The 23,309-nt window shown below is 48.0% G+C and overlaps 1 protein-coding gene across 1 annotated transcript in view; it reads left to right on the forward strand.

Annotated features, from left to right (window-relative positions):
• Positions 1 to 16,799, forward strand: part of LOC130474923 (laminin subunit beta-2-like) — a 99,255-nt gene extending 82,456 nt beyond the window's left edge. The window contains exons 30-35 of the mRNA XM_056846618.1: positions 982 to 1,126; positions 1,404 to 1,611; positions 5,445 to 5,586; positions 9,418 to 9,594; positions 13,630 to 13,783; positions 16,666 to 16,799. Of these exons, the coding sequence (XP_056702596.1) occupies positions 982 to 1,126; positions 1,404 to 1,611; positions 5,445 to 5,586; positions 9,418 to 9,594; positions 13,630 to 13,783; positions 16,666 to 16,799 (960 nt within the window). The remainder of the gene's footprint in view (positions 1 to 981; positions 1,127 to 1,403; positions 1,612 to 5,444; positions 5,587 to 9,417; positions 9,595 to 13,629; positions 13,784 to 16,665) is intronic.
• The last annotated feature ends 6,510 nt before the right edge of the window (positions 16,800 to 23,309 follow it).

A 23,309-nucleotide genomic window follows, 5' to 3' on the forward strand; every position in this document is an offset into this window, starting at 1 on the left:
CAGCAACAGCGCAGCTGAGCTGCCTCCTAAGAAGTTTGCAGCGCCGTGGCCAGCGCTGCAAATTCGGCATTTTAAACAAAATAACAGTGAGGTGGATGCCGGCGTAAGTGCCTCGCCTCTGGCGTCTGTGCCAATTTGGACGGTGCAAGTGGCACTTACACTGCCGTACGGGTCACGCCACCTCCTGAGGCGTTTCGGGGGGGGGGGGTTCAGGATTGTGCAGTTAGACTTCATCTGTGAAAGCGGTTGGGATTAAAACAGCCTGGCAAGAAAGTCCATAAAAGTTATTTCCTAGCTTACCTGTTCTACATATGCCCATGGTAGTCAAGTGTGGTCCAAACGTAGGAGAGAACCAGCTTTGGTAAAAAGTATTTCTCCTCCGTAGCTTCCACCACCTCAGTTGTAAACGTGTTGGTCTGTCATAGCGATATAAAACAAAAGTCCATCAGCACCGTAAAAGATGTAAGATGTTTATTTCAATACAAGTTTTTATGTATGGACACTGCAATTCTCAAGAACTTTCCCAGGTTAAGTGGGGTGGCTTTCCCTCTTCACCACCCTGCCCCAGATCTCATATTTCATGCCAGCTTGGGGCACTAAACAGCCAGCGTGGTGTAGTGGTTAAAAGTGGTGGTTTGGAGCAGTGGACTCTAATCTGGAGAACCGGGTTTGATTCCCCACTCCTCCACATGAGCGGCGGAAGCTAATCTGGTGAACCGGGTTTGATTCCCCACTCCTCCATATGAGCGGCGGACACTAATCTGGTGAACTGGATTTGTTTCCCCACTCCTCCACATGAAGCCAGCTGGGTGACCTTGGGCTAGTCACAGCTCTCTTAGAGCTCTCTCAGCCCCACCTACCTCACAGGGTGCCTGTTGTGGGGAGGGGAAGGGGATTGTAGGCCAGTTGATTCTTCCTTAAGTGGTAGAGAAAGTCGGCATATAAAACAAACTCTTCTTCTTTATCTTCTTCATCTTCTAGGTGCAAGAAATCCAGAACCTGGCGCGAGATACCAGGAACCGGGCCCAGGAGACTCTGGACCGTGCTCAGATGGCCCGGAGCCGTACGGAGAATTCGACAGCCAGGCTCAGGGAATTCATCCAGAGGATAAAGGACTTCCTAGCCGGTATTGGGGCATTTCTTGCTTTGAACCGAAAGAAACTGCGACGTAGGAAGGATGGAGTGTATTCAAACGCTGCCCCAATAACATTTAAATTCTATACATGGGAGGCACAGGGGAGTGGATGCTAATACTGCAATAAGCATAATTTGGTGTAAAAGGATTTGCATTGTTGATGTTTAGACATTTTCTTTTTGACAACGGGTGGGCTGGAGCCTAGGAGAGGGCAGTCGTGGGGAAAACGGCTGCACCCAGCAGCAAGGCTGTGTTCTTGTCTTCCCAGAGGAAGGTGCAGATCCAGAAAGCATTGAGCTTGTGGCCCAGCAGGTGCTGAACATCTCCCTGCCCATCAGCCCTGGCGAGGTTGGCAGCCTGCTTCAGGAGATCCGCGACACCATCAGCCAGCTAGACGGGGTGGACGTTGTCTTGAACAGCACTGTAGACAATCTGGCACGTGCCAGGGATCTACTAGCAAAAGCCGAACAGGCCAAGTGAGTCTCTCTCAGAGCATGTCTGTTGTGTGCCTAATTCACTCGACTCTACTTAAGGGTAGATGGAATCACAGTCTAGCTGTATCTGGAAAAGTGAGCTGTGGCACACAAAAGCTCGTACCCTGCCAGAAATTTTGTTAGTCTTTAGGGTGCTACTGGACTCTTGCTCTTTTCTACAGATAGTAAGTAGGTGATGTAGTAGAAAATGTAGTAGAAAAAGAGTAGCACCTTAAAGACGAACAAAATTTCTGGCAGGGTATGAGCTTTTGTGAGCCACAGCTCACTTCTTCAGAAAGCTCATACCGCTGCCAAAAATTGTGTTAGTCTTTAAGGTGCAACTGAATTCTTGCTTTTTTCTACTGCTACAGACAGACTAACACAGCTACCCATCATGCTGTATCTCAGAGGAGCTGTGTGTAAGTACTACACTAGGTAATGCTTTGGATACTGTAAAGATCCACCCGATTGAGTCTTAAGTATGCAATATGTAACCGATATGAAGAACTGATATCTGAAGAAGTGACTCTCAAAAGCTCATACCTTGCCAGAAATTTTGTTAGTCTTTAAGGTGCTACTGGACTCTTGCTCTTTTCTACTGCTAGTGACAAGCTAGCACGGCTACCCATTGTGATCTATCTCAGAGGAAAAGGACACTTTTGTTTTTTATGGTAACAAATTTTCAGAATGATGCGGTACGATACAGTAATTTATTCAAGCCCTGATGCCATAGTATTGGGTTGGATTCTGTGAAAGGTGCTGATGCTTGTGGATCTTCTCATCTTTCCCCTCCCGCCAAAGGTCTTTTCTGACCCTAGGAAAATTTATTTCTGGGGTTGTGGAACCCATTCGGAGCAATAGCCACCTGGGTCAGAGGCAGGGGGCTGAAGCAGAAGGGGGTGAAATTGCTCCCTTGTGGCCCTTGCTCGAGCAGAGCTCTGCTGACGAAAGAGGAAGGAGTAATTTTGCTCGTTCCCACCATCATCTCCCGACCTGCATTGCCATTGCTTCACATGTGTCCTGCCATCCTGGGACTAAATTGAAAAGGACTGCTAGAGGAAGGGGAAAGCTGAGAAGATCGGTAATCCTCAGCACTGGATCCAAGCCATTAAGTGAGAGTATTTCAGATTCAACCCATTGATCAGAGGATAGTTGTTTATCCAGATAGCCCCCTGTTAATTTATTTGGGGTTTGGACTGCTTGGGGTTCTGTTAAAATGTGGAAACAGCAGTTACTTGCCTTCAGAGCGCTGCCTCATCTGTTGCACTCCATTCAGCATGGAGTGGGAGACCCACACCCAGCCTACTATGGGCCTCTACACTGCAATTAGCCTGAGCCAGAGCCCCCCACAATGCCCATCCCCACAAACAGGCTTTTCTACTGCAGTGAAAGTGTCCCTTTCTCCATTACATTGCATTGTTTTTGAGCTACCAATGCTAGATCAGAACTAGTGTCACAGTAGCTCTAAGAGAGAAATTGATCCCTTTGATTCACTGTAACAGTAATCTGCACATTAGCCCAAGTGCCAGGGGCTAAGATAGTATCAGATCAGATCAAGTTTATTGTATAAGGCCATAGGCCGTTACAATCTAAAACTATATAACAACAAGTTAAAATATACAAAACCAGAATCATTGAAATAATATGGAAATTAAGAAATTAAAATACACCCGTGGTTCTTGTAGGTTATCCGGGCTGTGTAACCGTGGTCTTGGAATTTTCTTTCCTGACGTTTCGCCAGCAACTGTGGCAGGCATCTTCAGAGTAGTAACACTGAAGGACAGTGTCTCTCAGTGTCAAGGGTGTAGAAAGAGTAATATATAGTCAGAAAGGGGTTGGGTTTGAGCTGAGTATTGTCCTGCAAAAGTATTGTCCTGTAAGTATCAAGATAATGTGCTAATGAGGATATGGTATGTTAATATGGAACCATTGTATCCTGAAGTGATCTGTTAATGTGTGTAATCCAAAACTAATCTGTATGGCTATTGTTGAATGTTGTCTTTGTCTGGAGGTTTTTCAGGGCAGGAAGCCAAGCCTCATTCATTCTTAAACTCTCCTCTTTTCTGTTAAAGTTGTGCTGATGTTTGTGAATTTCAATGGCTTCTCTGTGCAATCTGACAAAATAGTTGGTAGAACTGTCCAGTCTTTCAGTGTCTACCAACTATTTTGTCAGATTGCACAGAGAAGCCATTGAAATTCACAAACATCAGCACAACTTTAACAGAAAAGAGGAGAGTTTAAGAATGAATAAGGCTTGGCTTCCTGCCCTGAAAAACCTCCAGACAAAGACAACATTCAACAATAGCCATACAGATTAGTTTTGGATTACACACATTAACAGATCACTTCAGGATACAATGGTTCCATATTAACATACCATATCCTCATTAGCACATTATCTTGATACTTACAGGACAATACTTTTGCAGGACAATACTCAGCTCAAACCCAACCCCTTTCTGACTATATATTACTCTTTCTACACCCTTGACACTGAGAGACACTGTCCTTCAGTGTTACTACTCTGAAGATGCCTGCCACAGTTGCTGGCGAAACGTCAGGAAAGAAAATTCCAAGACCACGGTTACACAGCCCGGATAACCTACAAGAACCAATGAACTCTGACCGTGAAAGCCTTCGACAATATTTTAAAATACACCCGTTTGGCTCTATCCAGCTGGCTAAGGTAGTAGAATGAGAAATGGAAACAAGCTCATAGAAAATGGATAGGCAGTAGATTTGACGAAGACTGTGGAAATAGATACCCTTACCTGGATAGATCTCAGAAGTTAAGCAGGGTCAATCCTGGCAAGTATTTGGATGGGAGACCTCTGAGGAATATCAGGGCTGTGGAGGCAGGCAATGGCAAACCACCTCTGAACGTCTCTTGCCTTGAAAACCCCACCAGGGGTTCAACAGAAGTCAGATGTGACTTGATGGCAAAAAAATATATTGGACTAGATGCAGGTGCATTGATACAGCCGAAGAACTCTTCTGGCTGCTGCAAGCCTCACCCGAATCACCCACCGTCTGTGGTAAATGGCTTGCTCCTTTGCTTCCACGAAGACTTGAAGCTTGCTTTTCTTAAAGTCAAGATGAGAGAACTCAGCGCACTCCATGTTCAAAGCCATCATGCAAGGATTCTTTTTTTAAAAATTATTATTATTATTTTACATGAAGAGGGTACAGAAAAGAAAAAAGAGGGAGGGGGGAAAGTTAAGTAAAACAAATTTCATCCTCTGGGCCTTCATATAAATTTTAAAAGAAAAGAAAAAGAAGTATTACCAGATATTCTTTCCTTAATCTTAAAAATTACAGCATCTTAAAATTGACTAAGAAAAGAGGGGTATATTCCGTCTCTTAAACCTCTAGAGAAGATCTTATATCTTAACTTCTATCAATTATCTTGAACATGAGTACCATTAATATATCACTTCAGTATCTCCTATTAGTTACTTTCTAAATAGTTAAATATTTAATTACCACCAAAATAATGATCATAAAAAGCTGCCATTTCAACTCAAATTTGTCCATTGATTTCATATTAACCAGTTGTGTTAGTTTAGCCATCAATGCGAAATCTGCAAGTTTGTTAATCCATTCTGAGATATCAGGGATTGTGTTAGATTCCCAGTATTTAGCATAAACAATTCTAGTGGCATCATGCAGTGATTCTTGATGGTTTGCGAGCCCCCCCCCCCCAGTTGTTTGGATGAGAAATAGGTGACATTGCATTTGGGAGTCCTGCACACTCGGCACAGGTCTCTCTGTCTCCTTTGGCCACAAATGCTGATGCTACCTCTTCTGTTTTGTTTGTTCCTACCTTTTTTACGCAGGGAGAGTGCAGAGGGCATACAGGCAACGATCACAGATACACGTGCGGCACTGAATGAGGCAAAGAGCAAAGTGAGGGCGGCCGACCGAGCAATGAACAGCACCAGAGAGGTTATCCGAAATGTGGAGGGCAGAGTTGCACAGGTAAGGTGAAGAGGGACCAGCGTCCAGCAAGGGATCCAGGAAGGGATCCCTTCTCAAGCTTTGCTGTGCTCTTTCAGCGGGTAGCCCCAGAGAGTGTTCTGACCCTGGACTGTCATTGTTCCTTCCTACACCAGATAGGCCATCTCTACTTCTTTGGGAAATGAACTAATGCGGTAGAGCTTGTCTACCACTCTCCAGTAGCACCCCTTCAAGCTTTCTTGTATCCTCTCTAACCAGTGTCCATTGAAATACTGTGTGTGTGTGTAAAGTGCCGTCAAACCTAGGCCAGGGATAGAGGGCGGGATATAAATTAAAATTAAATTAAATAAATGAAGTCACAGTCAATTTATGGCGACCCCTGGTGGAGTTTTCAAGGCAAGAGAGTATCAGAGGTGGCTTGCCATTGCCTTTCTCTGGACTTCCTTGGTGGTCTTCCATCTAAGTACTAACTGAGGCAGAACCTTCTTAGCATTTGATCAGGCTAGCCTGAACACTGAAATACTATAAAGCACTAATTGCTTCACTTAAGGTGTACTGTTTAAGAGTGGTGGTTTGGAGCAGTGAAGTCTGATCTGGAGAACCAGGTTTGATTCCCCACTCCTCCACATGAGCGGCGGAGGCTGATCTGGTGAACTGGATTTGTTTCCCCACTCCTACACATGAAGCCAGCTGGGTGACCTTGGGATAGGCACTCTCTTTCAGCCCACCTACCTCACAGGGTGTCTGTTGTGGGGAGGGGAAGGAAGGTGTCTGTAAGCCGGTTTGATTCTCCCTTAAGTGGCAGAGAAAGTCGGCATATAAAAATCAACTCTTCTTCTTCTTCTTCTTCTTCTACTACTACTACTACTACTACTACTACTACTGCGTCTCCTCCTCCTCCTTCTTCTCTTCCTCCTCACCCTCCTCCAAACCTTTTTTGTAAATGGAACAAATACACAGAGTTGATTTGGGGACCTTTCTCTTCCCCCACATACAGCCCCTTTCACCCTCCCCCACGCCCCCAAAAGCTGCTTCCATTGGTTAAGGTACCTGCAGGAACAGCCCGGGCTGTGGCACAGAGAGATGCAGCCAGAAGAGGAATTCAGCAGAACAAGCGCCCCCTTGCCCCCCACCTTGCACAAGTTTTTGCTCCATTTGTGGAGCTTGTTCTGCTTGCTCCAGAGCAGGAATAGGTGATTTCTGGAGGTTCCTCCTCCTTGCTGCAGGCACCCACAACAAATTCCACACTGTCCCAGAGGGTCACCCAGCTCTCTGAATTAGCTTTTTGGGAGGCAGAAGGGGAAAGCAGCAAAGATCCCTCCTACAAACACACTCCCTGTGCAGAAAGATTGGCTCCAACCCACCGTTATCAGTAGGGTTGACAGCTCCGGGTTGGGAAATACCTGGAGATTTTGGGGTGGAGCCTGAGGAGCCTTGCAAAGCCGCCATTTTCTCCAGGTGAATTGATCTCTGTCGCCTGGTGATCAGTTGTAATAGCGGGAGATCTCCAGCCACCACCTGGAGGTTGAATATAAAGACAAAGCACGAAAGCTCAATATAATCTATTATATGTAATGTACACATAAATCATGTATAAGATTCCATATGCATAGACATACACTCAAAATGGCACAGTTCTACATTTAAACAGAAATCAAACAGAAATCAGACAGAGAACATGTGGAATCCAAAAGAAATAGTCCATAAAGGGTCCAGCAGTACCAAGGAACAGTGTTCTAAATAATGTCCAAAGACTTCCAAGTACTGCCCAAACCGGTCAGTCTTCCATCAAACTGATGCTGTAGCAGGAAATGCGCCTTCTGGATTTTGGTTCCACATTTTCGCCAAGTAATAGCTTCATCAGCCTTATCCGCTGCTGGAGGTTGGCAACCCTAGTTTTCAGTATTAGAGGCCAAAGCAGTTTTGCAGGACCTGAGCTGCTAGTTCAAACCTGAGACTGAGATCAGAGATTGCATTACAATGATGTATATTTTGCAGAGGTCAGCACTTAGAACTTGCAAACAGGGTGGATTAAAATCAGAGCTGGTGCTTGAGGATAGGACTCTTAGTCCGTTGTTAGCATGGTTGATAGATTAATCTTTTAAAATCCACATACATTTTCATATGAATAAAACAACAGTTGAAAAGAAAAGAAAAACAGATCATGGCTGGATGTGTCGCAGCAGGCCCCATTTTAAGAATAACCTTCCCTCCTGTGTGAGAATGGAAGAGAAACATTTCCTCTAATAAAGGGTCTCCCACCCATGGATTCGTTAAGTAATTGCATTTAGAAATCATTAATTCAATCTGCTACCTGATTAATCTGGAGTACTCTTTTAATCAATTAAGAATATTTTCCAGTTGACTCATGTAATTGCAGCCATAATAAAAAGGCTTAAATTCACCATAATCGTTCAGTCTTCAAATACAGCAGTTTGTTCTTGTAATGCAGGTTGCAAAAAGTCTGCAACTTTTTTTTGGGGGGGGGGAGAAAATTTAAAGTCACTACAGCAAATAGGGTTGCCAGCTCCTGGTTGGGAGATACCTGGAGATTTTTGGGGCAGAGCCTGAGGAGGGAGGGGTTTGGGGAGGGGAGGGACTAGGGTTGCCAGGTCTTGCCTCTCCTCCAGCGGGAGGCTGTTTCCGGAAAGCACGCAAGGGGCCTTTACCGGGCCTCCTCGCAAGGGGCCTTTACCTGTTAGTTTGAGTGGTAAAGCGGCCCTTTACCACTCAAACTAAGAGGTATAAGGCCCTTCGCGAGGCGGAACTTCCTGTTCTAAACCGGAAGTGCTGCGCTCGGTATGCACGCGCTCATGCATGTTTGCCTGCCGACCCTCAGGTGGTCGGCGGGCAGAGGGATAAATGGCTGGGGGTTTGCCCGCCACCAGCAGGCACCTGGGAACCCTAGGAGGGACTTCAATGCCATAGAGTCCAAATGCCAAAGTGGCCATTTTTCTCCAGGTGAGCTGATCTCTATTGGCTGGAGATCAGTTGTAATAGCAAGAGATCTCCAGCTACTACCTGGAGGTTGGCAACCCTAACAGCAAATGATAAAATATTCTGTACTGAACTGTGGAAGCTTCCTGAAAGAGTAACTATTCTAAGCAGACTTTGGCTAATATCTCTTAACAACTTCTATAAACAAACTGCTTTTCCTTAAGTCATATTAGGCCCAAATAATGTCATGCTGAAGTCATGTCAGCCTCAGGACCCGTCATCATGAAGTTATAGAGCACTGTAAGTCCCACTCTCCGTTATATAAAAAAGAGGCAGCATTCAACATAAAACAATATAAAACATCAGATCTTATGAACTGTTAAGATTTAAACCATAAAACAAATATCAACAGGTAAAATGTGGGAGATACACAGTGCAATCCTAAACAGTTACACTCTTCTAAGTCCACAGGCTCAGAAGGGTTGACTCTGCTTAGATTTATGCTGTAGGAACACCAGTAAGAAGTATAATACGCCATTAAAATCAGGAAATTAAAAAAAAAGTAAAGCAGAACATAAACAGGGTGGGCATTCCATAATCGAGGTGCCACCACAAAAAGGGCCTGTTTCAAATATGTTGAAATATTGCCGTAACTCAATGCATATATTTACAAACCAGGCTTGGGAATATTCTGGCACATGAGGGAGTGATAATGCAACACAACTTGTAAAACCATTGAAACATGCAGTTCCAATGCCAAATACAAATCACTATTTAAAAACAGGATGTGGAAATGAACCGTGGTTTCTTTCCTGCACACTTGACACTACCTGAGATGGAACATGACAGGAAAATGATGCCCAAGGAGGCCTTTCTCGGGGATCACAGCTCAACGGTGTCTTTCCTTTCTTTCAGGCCGAGGGCAAGCTCCAGGCGCTGGTCGACAAGGGGTCGCAACTGGAAAGCCGCCTCGGAGGGCTGGCACAGGACGTGGCCACCTTACGCGAGAAATCCCAGAACAATCAGCAGCTGGCCCAGGAGGCAAAAGGGAAAGCTGAGCACGCTACGGCCGTTGCAGGCCGGCTGTCGAAGGTAAGAGCCTCTCTCCTTGCCCAGGTCACCCTTGCTGCCAACAGGAACTGTGTCTGCTTGCCTGCTGCTTGAGTGCCCATCTCTTTGTTCTGGACCACATGCCAGATTTCTTAGTACCAAGGCTGTCTCCTTGCTTGCATGTTCCTGCTAAGGATCCCATTTGTTTCTCTTCGTGTGTCTGACCATAGAAACACAGAGCTGGAAGGGACCTCCAGGGTCATCTAGTCCAACCCCCTGCATAAAGCAGGGAATTCGCAACTACATTCCCCCCCCAGTTCCCCAGTGACCCCTGCTCCATACCCAGAACATGGTAAAAAAAAAACCTCCAGGATCCCTGGTCAAACTGGCCTGGAAGAAAATGGCTTCCGGAGCCCAAAGTGGCGATCAGCATTACTCTGGGCATGTAAGAAAGGGCCACAAGAGCCAAACACTGGGGCATTTTTCATGGTAGATTTTGCTTCTCTTTTGCCACAGACCAATAAAAAACCTGATTTAAATGTTTTTTTCCTGGCGGCGATTTATCCTCGTCAATTATCTGTAGTTTTGGTTTTTCATGGGAACAAAGTACGCTGTATTTGACAACGGTTTGGTCTGTCCCTTTTGCAGGAGGCCTCCCCTTCCAACAAGCTCATTGTTTATGCCTGCCCCCAGCTCCGCCCCAACTCTGCCCAGCAGATTACCTCGTGCGGTTCACCAGCCCCAGCGCAAAAAACAACCACCAGTCCCTCTGGTCTCCTCCATTTTTCTTCCACCCTCGCTCTGTTCTGCTTTTGGAACAGTCAGATTCCAAATTGGGGCGGGGGGCAAGGCAGCGCTTTCCTCAAAGCTTCCCTCTATTTTCTATAGGTGTGGAACCCATTGCCCTTTAATGAAAGACAGGATTGGGGGCGGGGGCAGGAATTGCATCCATGTGCCAAGAGGTGTGCCTTGGATCCAAGGTGTGCCTTGGATTTGCCGCTCTCTAGATGCACATTTTCCCAATCCTAATTCTCAAAACTCTTCTTGGGGGCTGATTGTTGAGTTTTGAGAATTTGGATGGAAAAAGGGTGCATCTAGAGAGCAGCAAATCCAAGGAAAAACCTCCTGTGCATAAATGGCTACTGTAAACCTCTTGCATTAAAGCCAGTGCATCGTGAGAGAGAGGAGGGCTCCTGGCTTGCTCGCCTGCCCCAATCCAGCCAGTGTGCATGGCGGGGGGTGGGGGGTGGGAGAGGAAAGAAGGCCCCTGGCTTGCGCGCCGGCCCTGATCCGGCCTATTGCATCTTGAGAGAGAGGAGGGCTCCTGGCTTGCTCGCCGGCCCCGATCCAGCCAGTGTGCATGGCGGGGGGGGGGGGAGAGGAAAGAAGGCCCCTGGCTTGCGTGCCGGCCCTGATCTGGCCTAGTGCATCGTGAGAGAGAGGAGTGCTCCTGGCTTGCTCGCCGGCCCCGATCCAGCCAGTGTGCATGGCGGGGGGGGAGAGGAAAGAAGGCCCCTGGTTTGCGCACCGGCCCTGATCCGGCCCCAGTGCATCGAGAGAGAGGAGGGAGACCCAGAGCAGACTGGCTGCCCCTCTTCAGAAGAATGATAGGAGGGAGTTTTGCCTTGGGTTTTCCGCTCTCAGGATGCACATTTTCCCCATCTGAATTCTCAAAAAAAAACCTCCCCGCTGGGGTAGAGGGGGCAACAGCCCCTTCCCTTGAACATCCCCCCCACGGGTCCAGCTGCCCTAGACCGAACTGCCACCACCACCACCCCCAGCGCGCGAGGCGCACATGGCGTGGCCCCGCCGGTCTCCCCCTGGAGCCGTCCGTCCGACGTCCCCCTGGGCTTGGAGGTGTGGGCCCAGCTCCAAGGCCCATCCCGGGCGAGGGGCAGGGAAGGCGTGCTGCCTACCCGCCCGCCAGCCTCCGGGACGGAGGGAGAGAAGTGCCAGGACTCTAGGCAGGCAGGCAGGCAGCAAAAGGGGTGGTATTCTTGTCTGAGCGTGAAACTCCCCCAGCCAATCACCGTTCTTGGGGGAGGAGAAAATAGACGTCACGGGCAGGGGCAGTGGAACCAAAGCAAACAATTCTTCATGGGCCTCTGAGCCAAAAAACACGCGCCAACAGGAAAGAACGGCTCAAAAGTGGTTTCAGTTGCCGCAGTTATAACGCGGCTTTTATTGCTCATTCTGGGAAAATGCGGACCTGCAATGAATAACCCAAAATTTGCACCAACGCAAATCAGATTCAAAAGCGCAGCAAATCTCCATGAAAAATTCCCCACTGACTCATCCCTTCTTGCCTTCCCTCCCATGATCTGCCTAAGTTCACAGAATTGGCACTGCTGTCAGATGACCATCTAGCCTCTGCTTGAAAGCCTCTAAAAAAGGAGAGCCCACCACCTCCTTCTTTGGAGTTTTTAAGCAAATGAGCTCTTGGCTCAGAAAAATTTATGCCACAGTCCAGCTCACTCTATCTTCTGCCATAAAGCACGGCAACCCTTCGACCTCATGTGAATATCCAAAGAAACAAATTCTGGGTTCAAACTAAATAATGCAATATCATATATAGAGATGCACATGGCTTCCACTTTGAAGGTTTGGTCAAGCTCTGATTCTAATGGAAATCCTTTTTCTTTTCCCACTTCCACACTTTCCCACCACTTCGTGGTGCTTTTGTACTTCTTCTAGCCTTTATGCAATTATCCTTTTTTGGGAAGGCTGCCGCACAGCCACGGTGGCTGCTGACTGGGCAGGGAAGTCTTGGTCCTGCTCACGCAGGCACCGTTTTCCAAGCCTCAGGCCCCCTGCAGCAGCCATCCCCCCACCACCACTCTGAGACTTTTCCAGGGCATTAAGAAAAACAGTAATTGGCAAATTGCTATGCCATTTATAATGTAGCAATTGATCAATGTCAATTGCTGATATAAGAGAAATAAAAAACACCTGCTTCCTAGTGGAAGGTTGGAATGGCTACCATGGGGGGAAGCCCCATTTCTGCTGCACTGCACAGCAGCCACAAAAAAACTTCCCAACGTTATCATAGGGTTGCCAACCTCCAGGTACTAGATGGAGATCTCCTGCTATTACAACCGACCTCCAGCCGATAGAGATCAGTTCGCCTGGAGAAAAGGGCCGCTTTGGCCATTGCAATCTATGGAGATAAATCTTGTGTCAAGATTTATCAAAATAGCAGCCCGTCAGGGACCTCCACTTTAATCCTAGGAATAGTAATATTAAGCCTTTTGGCTGATGAAGCTACTTTTGTAGTGAAAACGCTGGAATACGTCCAGAGCCGCGTTATCATCCGTTGCCTGAAGACACATTGATATTGACTAAAATATGACTCTATGTCTTACATGAACTTTTTTGCACTTATTATCAGCAACTCCAGCTGATTTTTTTCTTGACGTTGTTATTTCCTTGCTTTGTAACCCTTGTTGCTTAGCTTCATTTGTACATTTATTTCTTTGTAATATAGTTACAGCCTTGGCTGTTTTGCTGCCTGCTATCCATTGCCTATTGTTTCATTCAATTTTGCCTACTACTGTTTTATTTGCATCATTACTATTTACAGTAGAGTGAGTTATTGGCATAACTTCCAGGTGGTGGCTGGAGATCTCCTACTATTACAACTGATCACCAGGCAACAGAGATCAGTTCCCCTGGAGAAAATGGCTGCCTTGGAAGGTGGACTCTAGAGTTGCCAGGTTCCTCTTCGCCTCTGGCGGGAGGTTTTTGGGGCAGAGCCTGAGGAGGGCGGGGTTTCGGGAGGGGAGGGTCTTTAATGCCATAGAGTCCAATTGCCAAAGCAGCCATTTTCTCCAGGTGAACTGATCTCTATCGGCTGGAAATCAGTTGTAATAATAGGAAATCTCCAGCCACTACCTGGAGGTTGACAACCCTAACTCTATGGCATTATACCCCATTTAAGCCCCTCCCCGAAAATCTCCACCCCCAAAATCTCCAGGTATTTCCCAACCTGGAGCAGGCAACCCTAACTGTAAGACGCACTGCCAGTTTCCCTCTGACCCATACGCCATTGTGATGACTGTCGATCTCTCTGTCCTCCAGGAGGTGGAGAAAGTGATGCAGAAATACCAAGAGCTGCAGAAGGAATTGGAAAACCGGCCTGGGGGAGGGGACTCACTGAAAAGGCTGATGAGCCTGAAGTTGGAAGCACAGAAGCTCCTCGACAAGGCTGACAGCAGCAAGAGAAAGGTGGCCGGTAAGGATGCTGCAAGGATTACCAAGCAAAGCCATGCAGGGAGGGACACGGGGCGGGGGAAATGGGTCAGTTTTGTCACTTAGCAAGTAACCCTTTGCAAACTTGAGGTCTTCATGTGCTGGCAGCCATGCACATCAGGAGCATCCACCACCATGGATGTTCCCAAGACTGTCACAGCGCTGTCCGAGTTGGAGTAACGTCCGTATTGTTCTGGCGTGTACAGCTTTGGAACACGAGAGCCAGAAGCTTGGGAAATCCAGTGGTCAGTTCACGCAGGCCCAGGCTCTACACATGTGCAGAATGCATGCGTTGCCCATTTCAGACAATGTGGTGACCATGCATATCATGCATCCGCCATCCTCGCAGAAAGTGTGGCTGTACCACAACAAAACAGCCCATAGCACTCAATGGTATGGTAACAGAATGAATGAGGAACCTACAGAGCTCTAGTAGAACCCTGGACGTTCTGTTATGACTCTTGTTCCAGCAGTATGAGTGAGCGTGGCTCTTTACAAAGCACAAGGAATGCATGTTTTGTATGGGGGAAACGATGTTGTGATATTTCAACAAGTCAGTGTGTATGAGAGAGGGGAGTGGGCATCTGTAGAGCAGAGCATTCACAGGCTTGCAGGAACTTGCTTCTGAAGCTGATAGGGACTGGCTTGACATTAAAAGAAGACTATAGTAGAACAATAATACTTAGCAATTATACAGCATAGCATCCAAAGCATTTCAGTAATCGTTTCAATATTCCTGAGGAAGGGGGGCAGCATCATAGAAATATAGAGCTGGAAGGGACCTCAAGGGTTATCTAGTCCAACCCCCTGCACAATGCAGGAAATTCACAACTACCTCCCCCCATGCCCCCAGTGACCCCTGGTTAGGGTTGCCAACTGCCAGGTAGTAGCAGGAGATCTCCTTCTAATTCAACTGATCTCCAGCCGATAGAGATCAGATCACCTGGAGAAAAATGGCCGCTTTGGCAATTGAACTCTATAGCATTGAAGTCCCTCCCCTCCCCAAAACCCGCCCTCCCCAGGCTCCGCCCCCCAAATCTCGCCTGTTGAGAAGAGGAACCTGGCAACCCTACCCCTGGTCCATGTCCAGAAGATGGCAACAAAAACCCTACAGGATCCCTGGCCAATCTGGCCCGGAGGGAAATTGCTTCCTGACCACAAAGTGGCGATCGTCATTACCTGAGCATGTAAGAAAGGGCCACGAAAGGCAAGCACTGACACAACCCTTCCTGCCCTCCCTCTAATGATCTGCCTAAGTTCACAGAATCAGAATTGCTGACAGAAGGCCATGTAGCCTCTGCTTAAAAACCTCCAGGAAAGGAGAGCCCACCACCTCCCGAGGAAGCCTGTTCCACCGAGGAACCGCTCTAACTGTCAGGACGTTCTCCCTAACGTTTGGTCGCAAACTCTTTTCATTTAATTTCAAAAATTTAATTTAATTTAATGTATCCTCCATTAGGCTGGAGGAAGTCCCTCCAGCTCCAAGGAGCCTCCCTCAAAGTCAAGTGGCTCTTCTGTGAGAAGAAGCCTAACTTGAGCTGGAAGGAGGCTTCAGAGTTTTTGCTTTGTAGAATGGTAGAACACAGGCCTCCGTCTCATTGTAGTTGGGAGCTGATGCTGAGGGAGGGTGGCTTACACTTGCCTAGTGAGTTCCTTGTGAGGACAGAATGGAGGAAAGGAGAACAATGTAAGCCACTTTCAGTCCCCGCTGGGGAGAAAAGTGGGGTGTGAGTGAAGTAAATACATTAATAAATGGCAATGGGTAAGACTTGGTCCTGGCAAGTCTTGGTTCACAGCTCAGTCTTTCAGGAGGCTAGGGTTGCCAGCTCCGGGTTGGGATATACCTGGATATTTTGGGGGCGGAGCCTGAGGAGGGCAGAGTTTGGAGGGGGGAGGGACTTTAATGCCATAGAGTCCAATTGCCAAAGTGGCCATTTTCTCCAGGGGAACTGATCTCTATGGGCTGGAGATCAGTTGCAATAGTGGAAGATCTCCAGCTAGTACCTGGAGGTTGGCAACCCTACAGGAGGTACTTGTTCCACAATATGTCTCTCATCACTAGGGTTGGCAGCTCCAGGTTGGGAAATACTTGGAGATTTTGGGGGAGGAGCTTGAGAAGGTAGGTTTTGGAGAGGGGAGGGACTTCAATGCTATAGAGTTCAATTGCCAAAGTGGCTATTTTCTCCAGGGGAACTGATCTCTATCGGCTGGAGATCAGTTGTAATAGCAGGAGATCTCCAGCCACCACCTTAGGCTTACCAGGCCCCCTCTCTCGTCCGGCGGGAGGTTTTTGGGGCGGAGGTGAGGCGAGATCGCACATGCGGCCACAATCACGTCACTTCCGGTTTACACATGGAATTGCCGCATCGCAAGAGGCCTTTACCACTCAAACAGCCCCTTGCGATGCGTCGTTTCCGGATGTAAACCGGACGTGATGTAGCGAAGTGTTGCCCGCCACCCCTCAGCTGGTCGACGGGCAGTCAGGTGGATTGGCGGGGGGTTGCCTGCCACCACCTGGCACTTGGCAACCTTACATAGGGTTGCCAGGTCCCTCTTCACAACCAGCGGGAGGTTTTTGAGACGGAGCCTGAGGAGGGCGGGGTTTGGGGAGGGACTTCAATGCCATAGAGTCCAATTGCCAAAGTGGCCATTTTCCTCCAGGTGAGCTGATCTCTGTTGGCTGGAGATCAGTTGTAATAGCAGGAGATCTCCTGCTACTACCTGGAGGTTGGCAACCCTAACCCTACACTACCTGGAGGTTGGCAACCCTATTCCTCACCTCTTCTCAGCTGAAACACTTTTGTTACTCCAGTGGACAAACGCCTCTGGGTTCTGAAACTCGTTTTTCCTTCCTCCCCCCATCAGAGTTAGAAGAACGCTTCGAGGCCAACGAGAAGGAGATGCAGGCAAAAGCGACACAGCTGCAGATGCTGGAGAGGAAGGTGGTGGAACTGCTGCACTACATCCGGGAAAAAGCCACCGCCTATGCTACTTGCTAGGGCCAACGTTTTGGTCATCGACGCCTCAGGCCTGACGTCTGCCAGCTCCAGGCTCTGCCCTGGCGGGGGCCCTTCCATACAAGTCAGCGTCCGGGCTCCTCTCTGAGGCCTTGTCTGTAGTTGTAGGGCCTTCGTGTAAAATCAGTTCATTTCACCCTCCTGTGCACTGTACCAGGTAGGCCTAACTGGAGCCGGGCCTAGCAGAACAATTCTAGTGGCAGAATCTCATATAGATGCAGTTATGCTATGTTGAGTCCATGTTATATCTCAGGCCTTGGAGTGGGGTGATTAGAAGGGTCTGTATGCCTTCAGGTCTTTTCCAGAGCGATGGAATATGCCCGCCCTAACTCTGTTCAAGAAATAATTCCCCTCAGCCTCTTCCTGCCTTCTTTGGGCTTTAAAAACTTTTTTTTATTCCCCCCCTCTCGCCAAGGAAACAAAGCACTTCCCAAGCCACCCAGGCCCTTTGGCCTGTGATCTCAGGCTGTGAAAAGGATGAGTGGGTGCCACAAAAACAACATTCCAGCTGTGCCAGCTGTTTCTGAAAAGCTGGCTGCGACCTTCCAGTTGCCATCTGTCTCTTTAGGCCCCGGGGATACATAGCAACCCGGATTCTCCTGAGGCGTACGATCCCTTGGCTATCCTTGTTGTTGGTAAATTATAGATGCAGACACAAACCTTCCCTCAAATAAAACAAAACAAAACAAAGAGAGTGAACAAAAGCCATTCAGCATCTTCTCTGAACCTTCCATATAGAAAAGTGCCTCTTGTGCCACCCAAGATTTGGAGAATCTTCCTTTCCCACTTCTCCCGTGGGCCCTGGACACTGGTAATAGCCTTCAGAGCAGACAGCCTTCAGCAAAGGATTAGGCCAGTTCACAGTAGATATGTCTATGAACAGCTATTGATCACAATAGTTTATTACCGCCTGCTCTGGCCAGCAGGAAAAGGTCTTCCTTCTCACCTGCAGCTCCACCGATGGCATGTTTCCCCACTGACCGTGGCTGTCTTGCTCACTTGTCAACAGAAGGGGCCATGGCTCGGCAGTAGAGCATCTGCTTGGCATGCAGAAGGTCCCAGGTTCAATCTCCAGCATCTCCAGTTAAAAGGATCAGGTGATGGTGGAAGACCTCTGCCTGAAACCCCGGGGAGCCGCTGACAGTCCGAGTAGAGGATACTCATCTTGATGGACTGATGGTCTGATTCAGTGTGTGGCGGCTTCATGTGTCCATGTGTCCACTCACTTGTCTGGAGGAGGGCCACAGGGTGGCTGGTGTTTCAGAACTACCCCACCACAAGGCTCTTGCCCAGTTCTTTACCCCAATCTGACAGAGCCACATCTGTTTCCCTTCACAGCTGAGAGCCAGCGTGGTGTAGTGGTTTGGAGCGGTGGACTCTGATCTGGAGAACTGGGTTTGATTCCCCACTCCTCCACATGAGTGGCGGACGCTAATCTGGTGTAATGGATTTGTTTCCCCATTCCTCCACATGAAGCCAGCTAGGTGACCTAGGGCTAGTCACAGCTCTCTCAGCCCCAGCCACCTCACAGGGTGTCTACTGTGGGGAGAGGAAGGGGAAGGCCGACCCTGGTTTGATTCTTCCGTAAGTGGTAGAGAAAGTCGGCATATGAAAACCAACTCTTCTTCTTCTTCTGTTTACAAGTGGCCACACATTTTCCTACAGACAAAACAGTACCTGTCTACCACCCCCCCACAAACATGTAGTATGTATTGGGTTGGATCCAGCCATCTTTTTCCACTTAATCTCACCTAATTCCCCTTCTTATGAACCCCTGACCCATGTAGCTTTTATCCATGAAGGTCCTGTGATCCCCAGCAGAGCCTTTTTGGTGGTCAAAGGGGACCCCTCCTCCGTTTTTTAGCAATCATCATGTCTTGACTCATGTCTCTCAGGGCGAACCCCCCTCCTTTTTTGCTAGAAATAAAAGTCTTTGACTCTTGTGGTATGTTTTCCTGTCTCTTGCTGGGGAGGTGGTGGTGTGGGAATTAAGAAGCACTCACGACCCCTCAAAACTTTGAAAAGTTTCAGCAACTCCTCATGCTGGTACCCTGATGCAACTCGTTGGTGGTAGTTGGGCAGCTGGAAGTCTTTGTTTCTTGGTTCAAACCATTTTTAGAGTTCCCAAATCTTAGCCTAAAGGGAGCTTTACTCCTCTCATGGCAGGAAGAATTTACTCATATGTGGATCCTCTCGCTGCTGATGTGTGAATCACCCTCAAGTTTCTCCTCCAGTGCCACTATATTAATGATAGAAACCAAAGATGGTCCGGGGGTGGGGGGATTCTACTGAATGCCTTATAGATAGAGGGAAATAATGTGTTTGGGTTGTTCTGGTGACATTTCCACCCACAAGCAGGCTCTAGAGCTGGGAGTAAACGAAGGAAAGGGTATGGTATCCTAAAATCACCCCTCCAGCCATTTTCTGACCCATAATTTAGTGTCCTGTCCAAATCCCTTTAGAGCAGCATGGCTCTCTTGTGAGCGAAACACTATCCCCCCCACCACTCCTCCTTGCAAGACCATGATGGGAAGAGACAGTCTCAGACATCTGTCTGCATGAGTTTTTTTTTTACCTTGTTAAGCTTAATTGGGAACACCTGGCTCTTGCCAATGGCTATTACAGCTCAGCTGATGCTTCGGTGCGCTTCACCTAAGCATTGAATACAGTATTACTATCAATCACTTAGGTACAATTTCTAATATATGTGTGTTTTGCAGGATAGGTTGCTCCTGTTTTAAAGATTTTTCTTCTTTCTTTTTTTTGCCATCAAGGCGCAGCCAATTTATGGCAACCCAGTAGGGTTTTCAAGGCAAGAGACTAACAGGGGTGGTTTGCCATTGCCTGCCTCTGCATCATGAGCCTGGACTTCCTAGATGGTCTCCCAACCAAATGCTAACCAGGGCCAACCCTTCTTAGCTTCTGAGATCTGAGAAGGTCAGGCTAGCCTGGGCCATCCAGGTCAGTAGCAGCATCCAAAGCTGTCATTAAACAGCAAACTAGCAGAACAGTTTTCCCACAACATTTTTGCATGGCATCTTGTGTTGACATGTAGAGAAACACTCCGTGGGTGATGTAACCTTGTGAGCGACTTGTCAAAAGACAAAAGAGTGCAGGGCTAATGCGGGCTTTGAGTCCAGGTCTCGTAATCCTGAATCTGTTGGGGCACGCTGGAAACCGAGTGCAATTGATTGGCTCTGTGATAAGATGATGCTGTTTAGGAACACACCTTTTCAAGCAAAGCGTTCGTTCGGAACAGAACATTGGTCAGTCTGGGCAGCATGAACATTGTTGCATTTGCTGTGAGAGCAGCCCATTGAACTGGGCGGGGATCTTTGGCTTCCTCCTCTCCTAGTTGCGTAGCATCATAACAACAACTGGTATCTCCCCGCAGCCCTTCCCCCCCCACCCCCACCTAGGATTTCCTCCTTGCAGGGGAATGACCTGTTTGAGCTTTCTCACAAGGAGCCTGCCCCAGATAAAGCTCGCGGGTGCATAGCAGCATTTGAGCATTTAAAGCGCTGTATGCATAGGGCTCTGTGCGTGGAGGGGAGAGCCAGCGAGAGACGGCGGCGCATTCCAGCCCGGTTCCAGGACCAGCCCACTCTGCAGCTGGGAAAAGCTGGAGCATGCTCACTCTTCAGCAGGAATGGGAGCTTTTGCCCACCCGCTGCTGAGACAGACAGGCAGGAAGCCTGAGGATCAAAACATTACAAAATATAATGCAAACCATCATCTCCCTCTGTGATTTTTGCCTTTCCTCAGAATAACATTTTAAGCAGGTATTTTACAACAGAGCAATTATGTAAAGCAGGGCCTTTAGTCATATCATATATTGGAAATTCTAATGAAAACCTTTCTTTTAAAAATGTCAAGTAATATCCACAATGTTTGGTGGAAACTCCGCAGTGCTCGGCCAGCAGCGGCAACTGGAGCAGACCTGACCTACACACGGCATGTAATACCTTGCGGGTTCTGGGAGAAGACTACAGAAGTGTCTGTATTTTAACCCAGGGGGGTGACCTTAAGAAAAATGGAAATTGATCTCTCCTCCCACCTGTCTAGCTGAATTAACAAATATTTTGCTTGCATGAACAAATGAACATTGATTTATGGAAGTCCAAAATCTATGAAGCCAGATGGTCTTCCATGTGGGGAGGGGACGGGTCTCTACAAACAAGATAGGTAACTACCATGCTATCCTCAACCCCATTTTTAGTTGGTAGTAAGGTTGCCAGGTCTGGTTTGGGAAATAGCTAGAAATGTGGGTGGTGGAGTCTGAGTAGGGGAGGGTTTGGGGAGGGGTATAATGCCATAGAGTCCACCTTCCAAAGAGGCCATTTTCTCCAGGTGAACTGATCTCTGTTGCCTGGAGATCAGGTGTAATCCCAGGGGATCTCCAGCCACCACCTAGAGCAGGGCTGGGGAACCTTTTTTCCACCAAGGGTCATTTGGATATTTATAACATCATTCGCGGACCATACAAAATTATCATCTTAAAAATTAGCCAACCAAGCCCCAAGCAGGCAGCTGCCCCAGATGACACCCCGCTGCGTACTGGCAAGCAGGCAGGCATCCAACCAGTGGCGCACTCGCCTACCTGGTGGCACAGGATGGTCTGTTGCACCAGCCGGGTGTAGCCATCCAGTCACACTCCAGAGTTGCTCCTGCTCTGCATGGTTGGGGCCGGATTCTACAGCCAGCTCCTGCTACCTCTGCCTGCAGGGGTGAAATGAGGACACACTGGCTAAGAACTCCCCCCCCTGCGCATTCTGGCCCTGCCCCCTTTAACCCCTCCATTGTCTCCACTTCCGCCCCCAGCCCTCTTGTAGTACAGAGGAAATACGTTTCTCCATGGCCCGGGTGGGAAAGGGTTAACACAGTTTCTTGGGCGGTCCTAGCAGCTCCATAGCTAACAACTCTTCTGCAAGGGGGGGAAATGTTCCTTTTCTCAGCAAAACGAACTCACATCCGCCTTGAATAGAGGCTATTCCTGTCCGCGGGAGGGGGCGGATGGCCAGTCTTAAATCCTTCTGAGCTAGAGATCTGCCAGGACCCACAAAGGGCCAGACCAAATGATTTCACGGGCCTTAAATGGCCCCTGGGCCTGATGTTCCCCACCCCTGACCTAGAGGTTAGCACCTTGTAGATGGGGGATTATTTGAGTTGTACCAATCAAGGGTATCTGACTGTATGTTATGCATTATAGAGAATAACTGCTAATCTTTTATGTGCCACAGGCTACCTTTTGGTGTTTGCTGAAAAGGACTACCCCTGTGCCCGCCAGCCACCACTTTGGGATTCTTCCAGCTTGTACACTGTCCTGTCAGTATTCAATTTTGGGTGCTTCTACATGGGGACAATTCCCTGTTGGGCACTCATTGCCACTGCAAATGCAGAACATCCGCACTGAATGTAGGAGGGTGAGGGGAAGGATTGCCTATGATGTCTTTAGTATTGTGACTGCATCCTTCCCCTGTACCCCCAGAAGGCTTCCCCCACCCCCTTTAAAAATAGTGTTTTAACACTACAGTGATGTAGCAACGACCATTTTTTTAAGCTAGCAAAAAAAGCGTGCATGGACAGCACAAGGGGATTGAGGGGAAATGGCAGGGAGGATCAAAAGAATACACTTTCCCATCCACATGATAACCAAACCCATTGTGAGTGTGGTCTTTCCAGAAATATCATATTAAAGTGTGTTTGGGATAAGACACAGTGAGGCGGTGGAAAACCTGGAAGGTGGGCAATTATTCAGCGGTCTTGCACAGACTTTCATGGGGGGAGCAGTTTGGGAGGCAAGGCAGAACTGAGCAGCCTTTGTGAAGTTACACACAACAGGGATGAAAGCTGTGGAAGAGATGTAGAGTCAGATATTTGGTTATTTGGTGGACGGATCCAGATAACCTCTCTCTTCTAGAATAAAGCACAATTCTGTGTTACAGGGGATGTTCCTTAAAACCAGATTTCTCAAATTTATTTTGGATGAGTCTAGTGTTAGAGCTTTTGGACACAGTGACCCTGCCTTCTCTCTGTCTGGGGCTGGGGCTCAGTGGTAGAGTTAAAGGGACTAGGCAGGTAGGTGATGTGAATTACCCCTGCCTGAGACCCTGCAGAGCCGCTGCTGGTCTGAGTAGACAGTACTGACTTTGATGGACCAAGGGTCTGATTCAGTATGAGGCAGCTTCATGGGTTCATGTGAGGTTATTCATCTTGCACTGTCAATGAGAATCCACTAAGGAGTTGGGCGTGTGTGTGCAAGACGGGTTTGTTGTGCTGCATGAGCGATGTTGGATAACTAGTGGATACTACCTGCAGACCGCTGGACCCCAGCATGGGGATATATGCCTCGACCTCCCTGAGCTCTCCAGAGCAGAGCTGTCTCCATAGCAACCAAATTCCAAGGTACTCCAAATCAGCCAGCCCACTTCCATGGGCCCAACCATTTCAACTCAATTTCCATTGTCAAATAAGGGCTGTCAGAGGAAAGCT

This window comes from Euleptes europaea, chromosome 1, assembly GCF_029931775.1.
Source record: "Euleptes europaea isolate rEulEur1 chromosome 1, rEulEur1.hap1, whole genome shotgun sequence".
NCBI lineage: Eukaryota > Metazoa > Chordata > Lepidosauria > Squamata > Sphaerodactylidae > Euleptes > Euleptes europaea.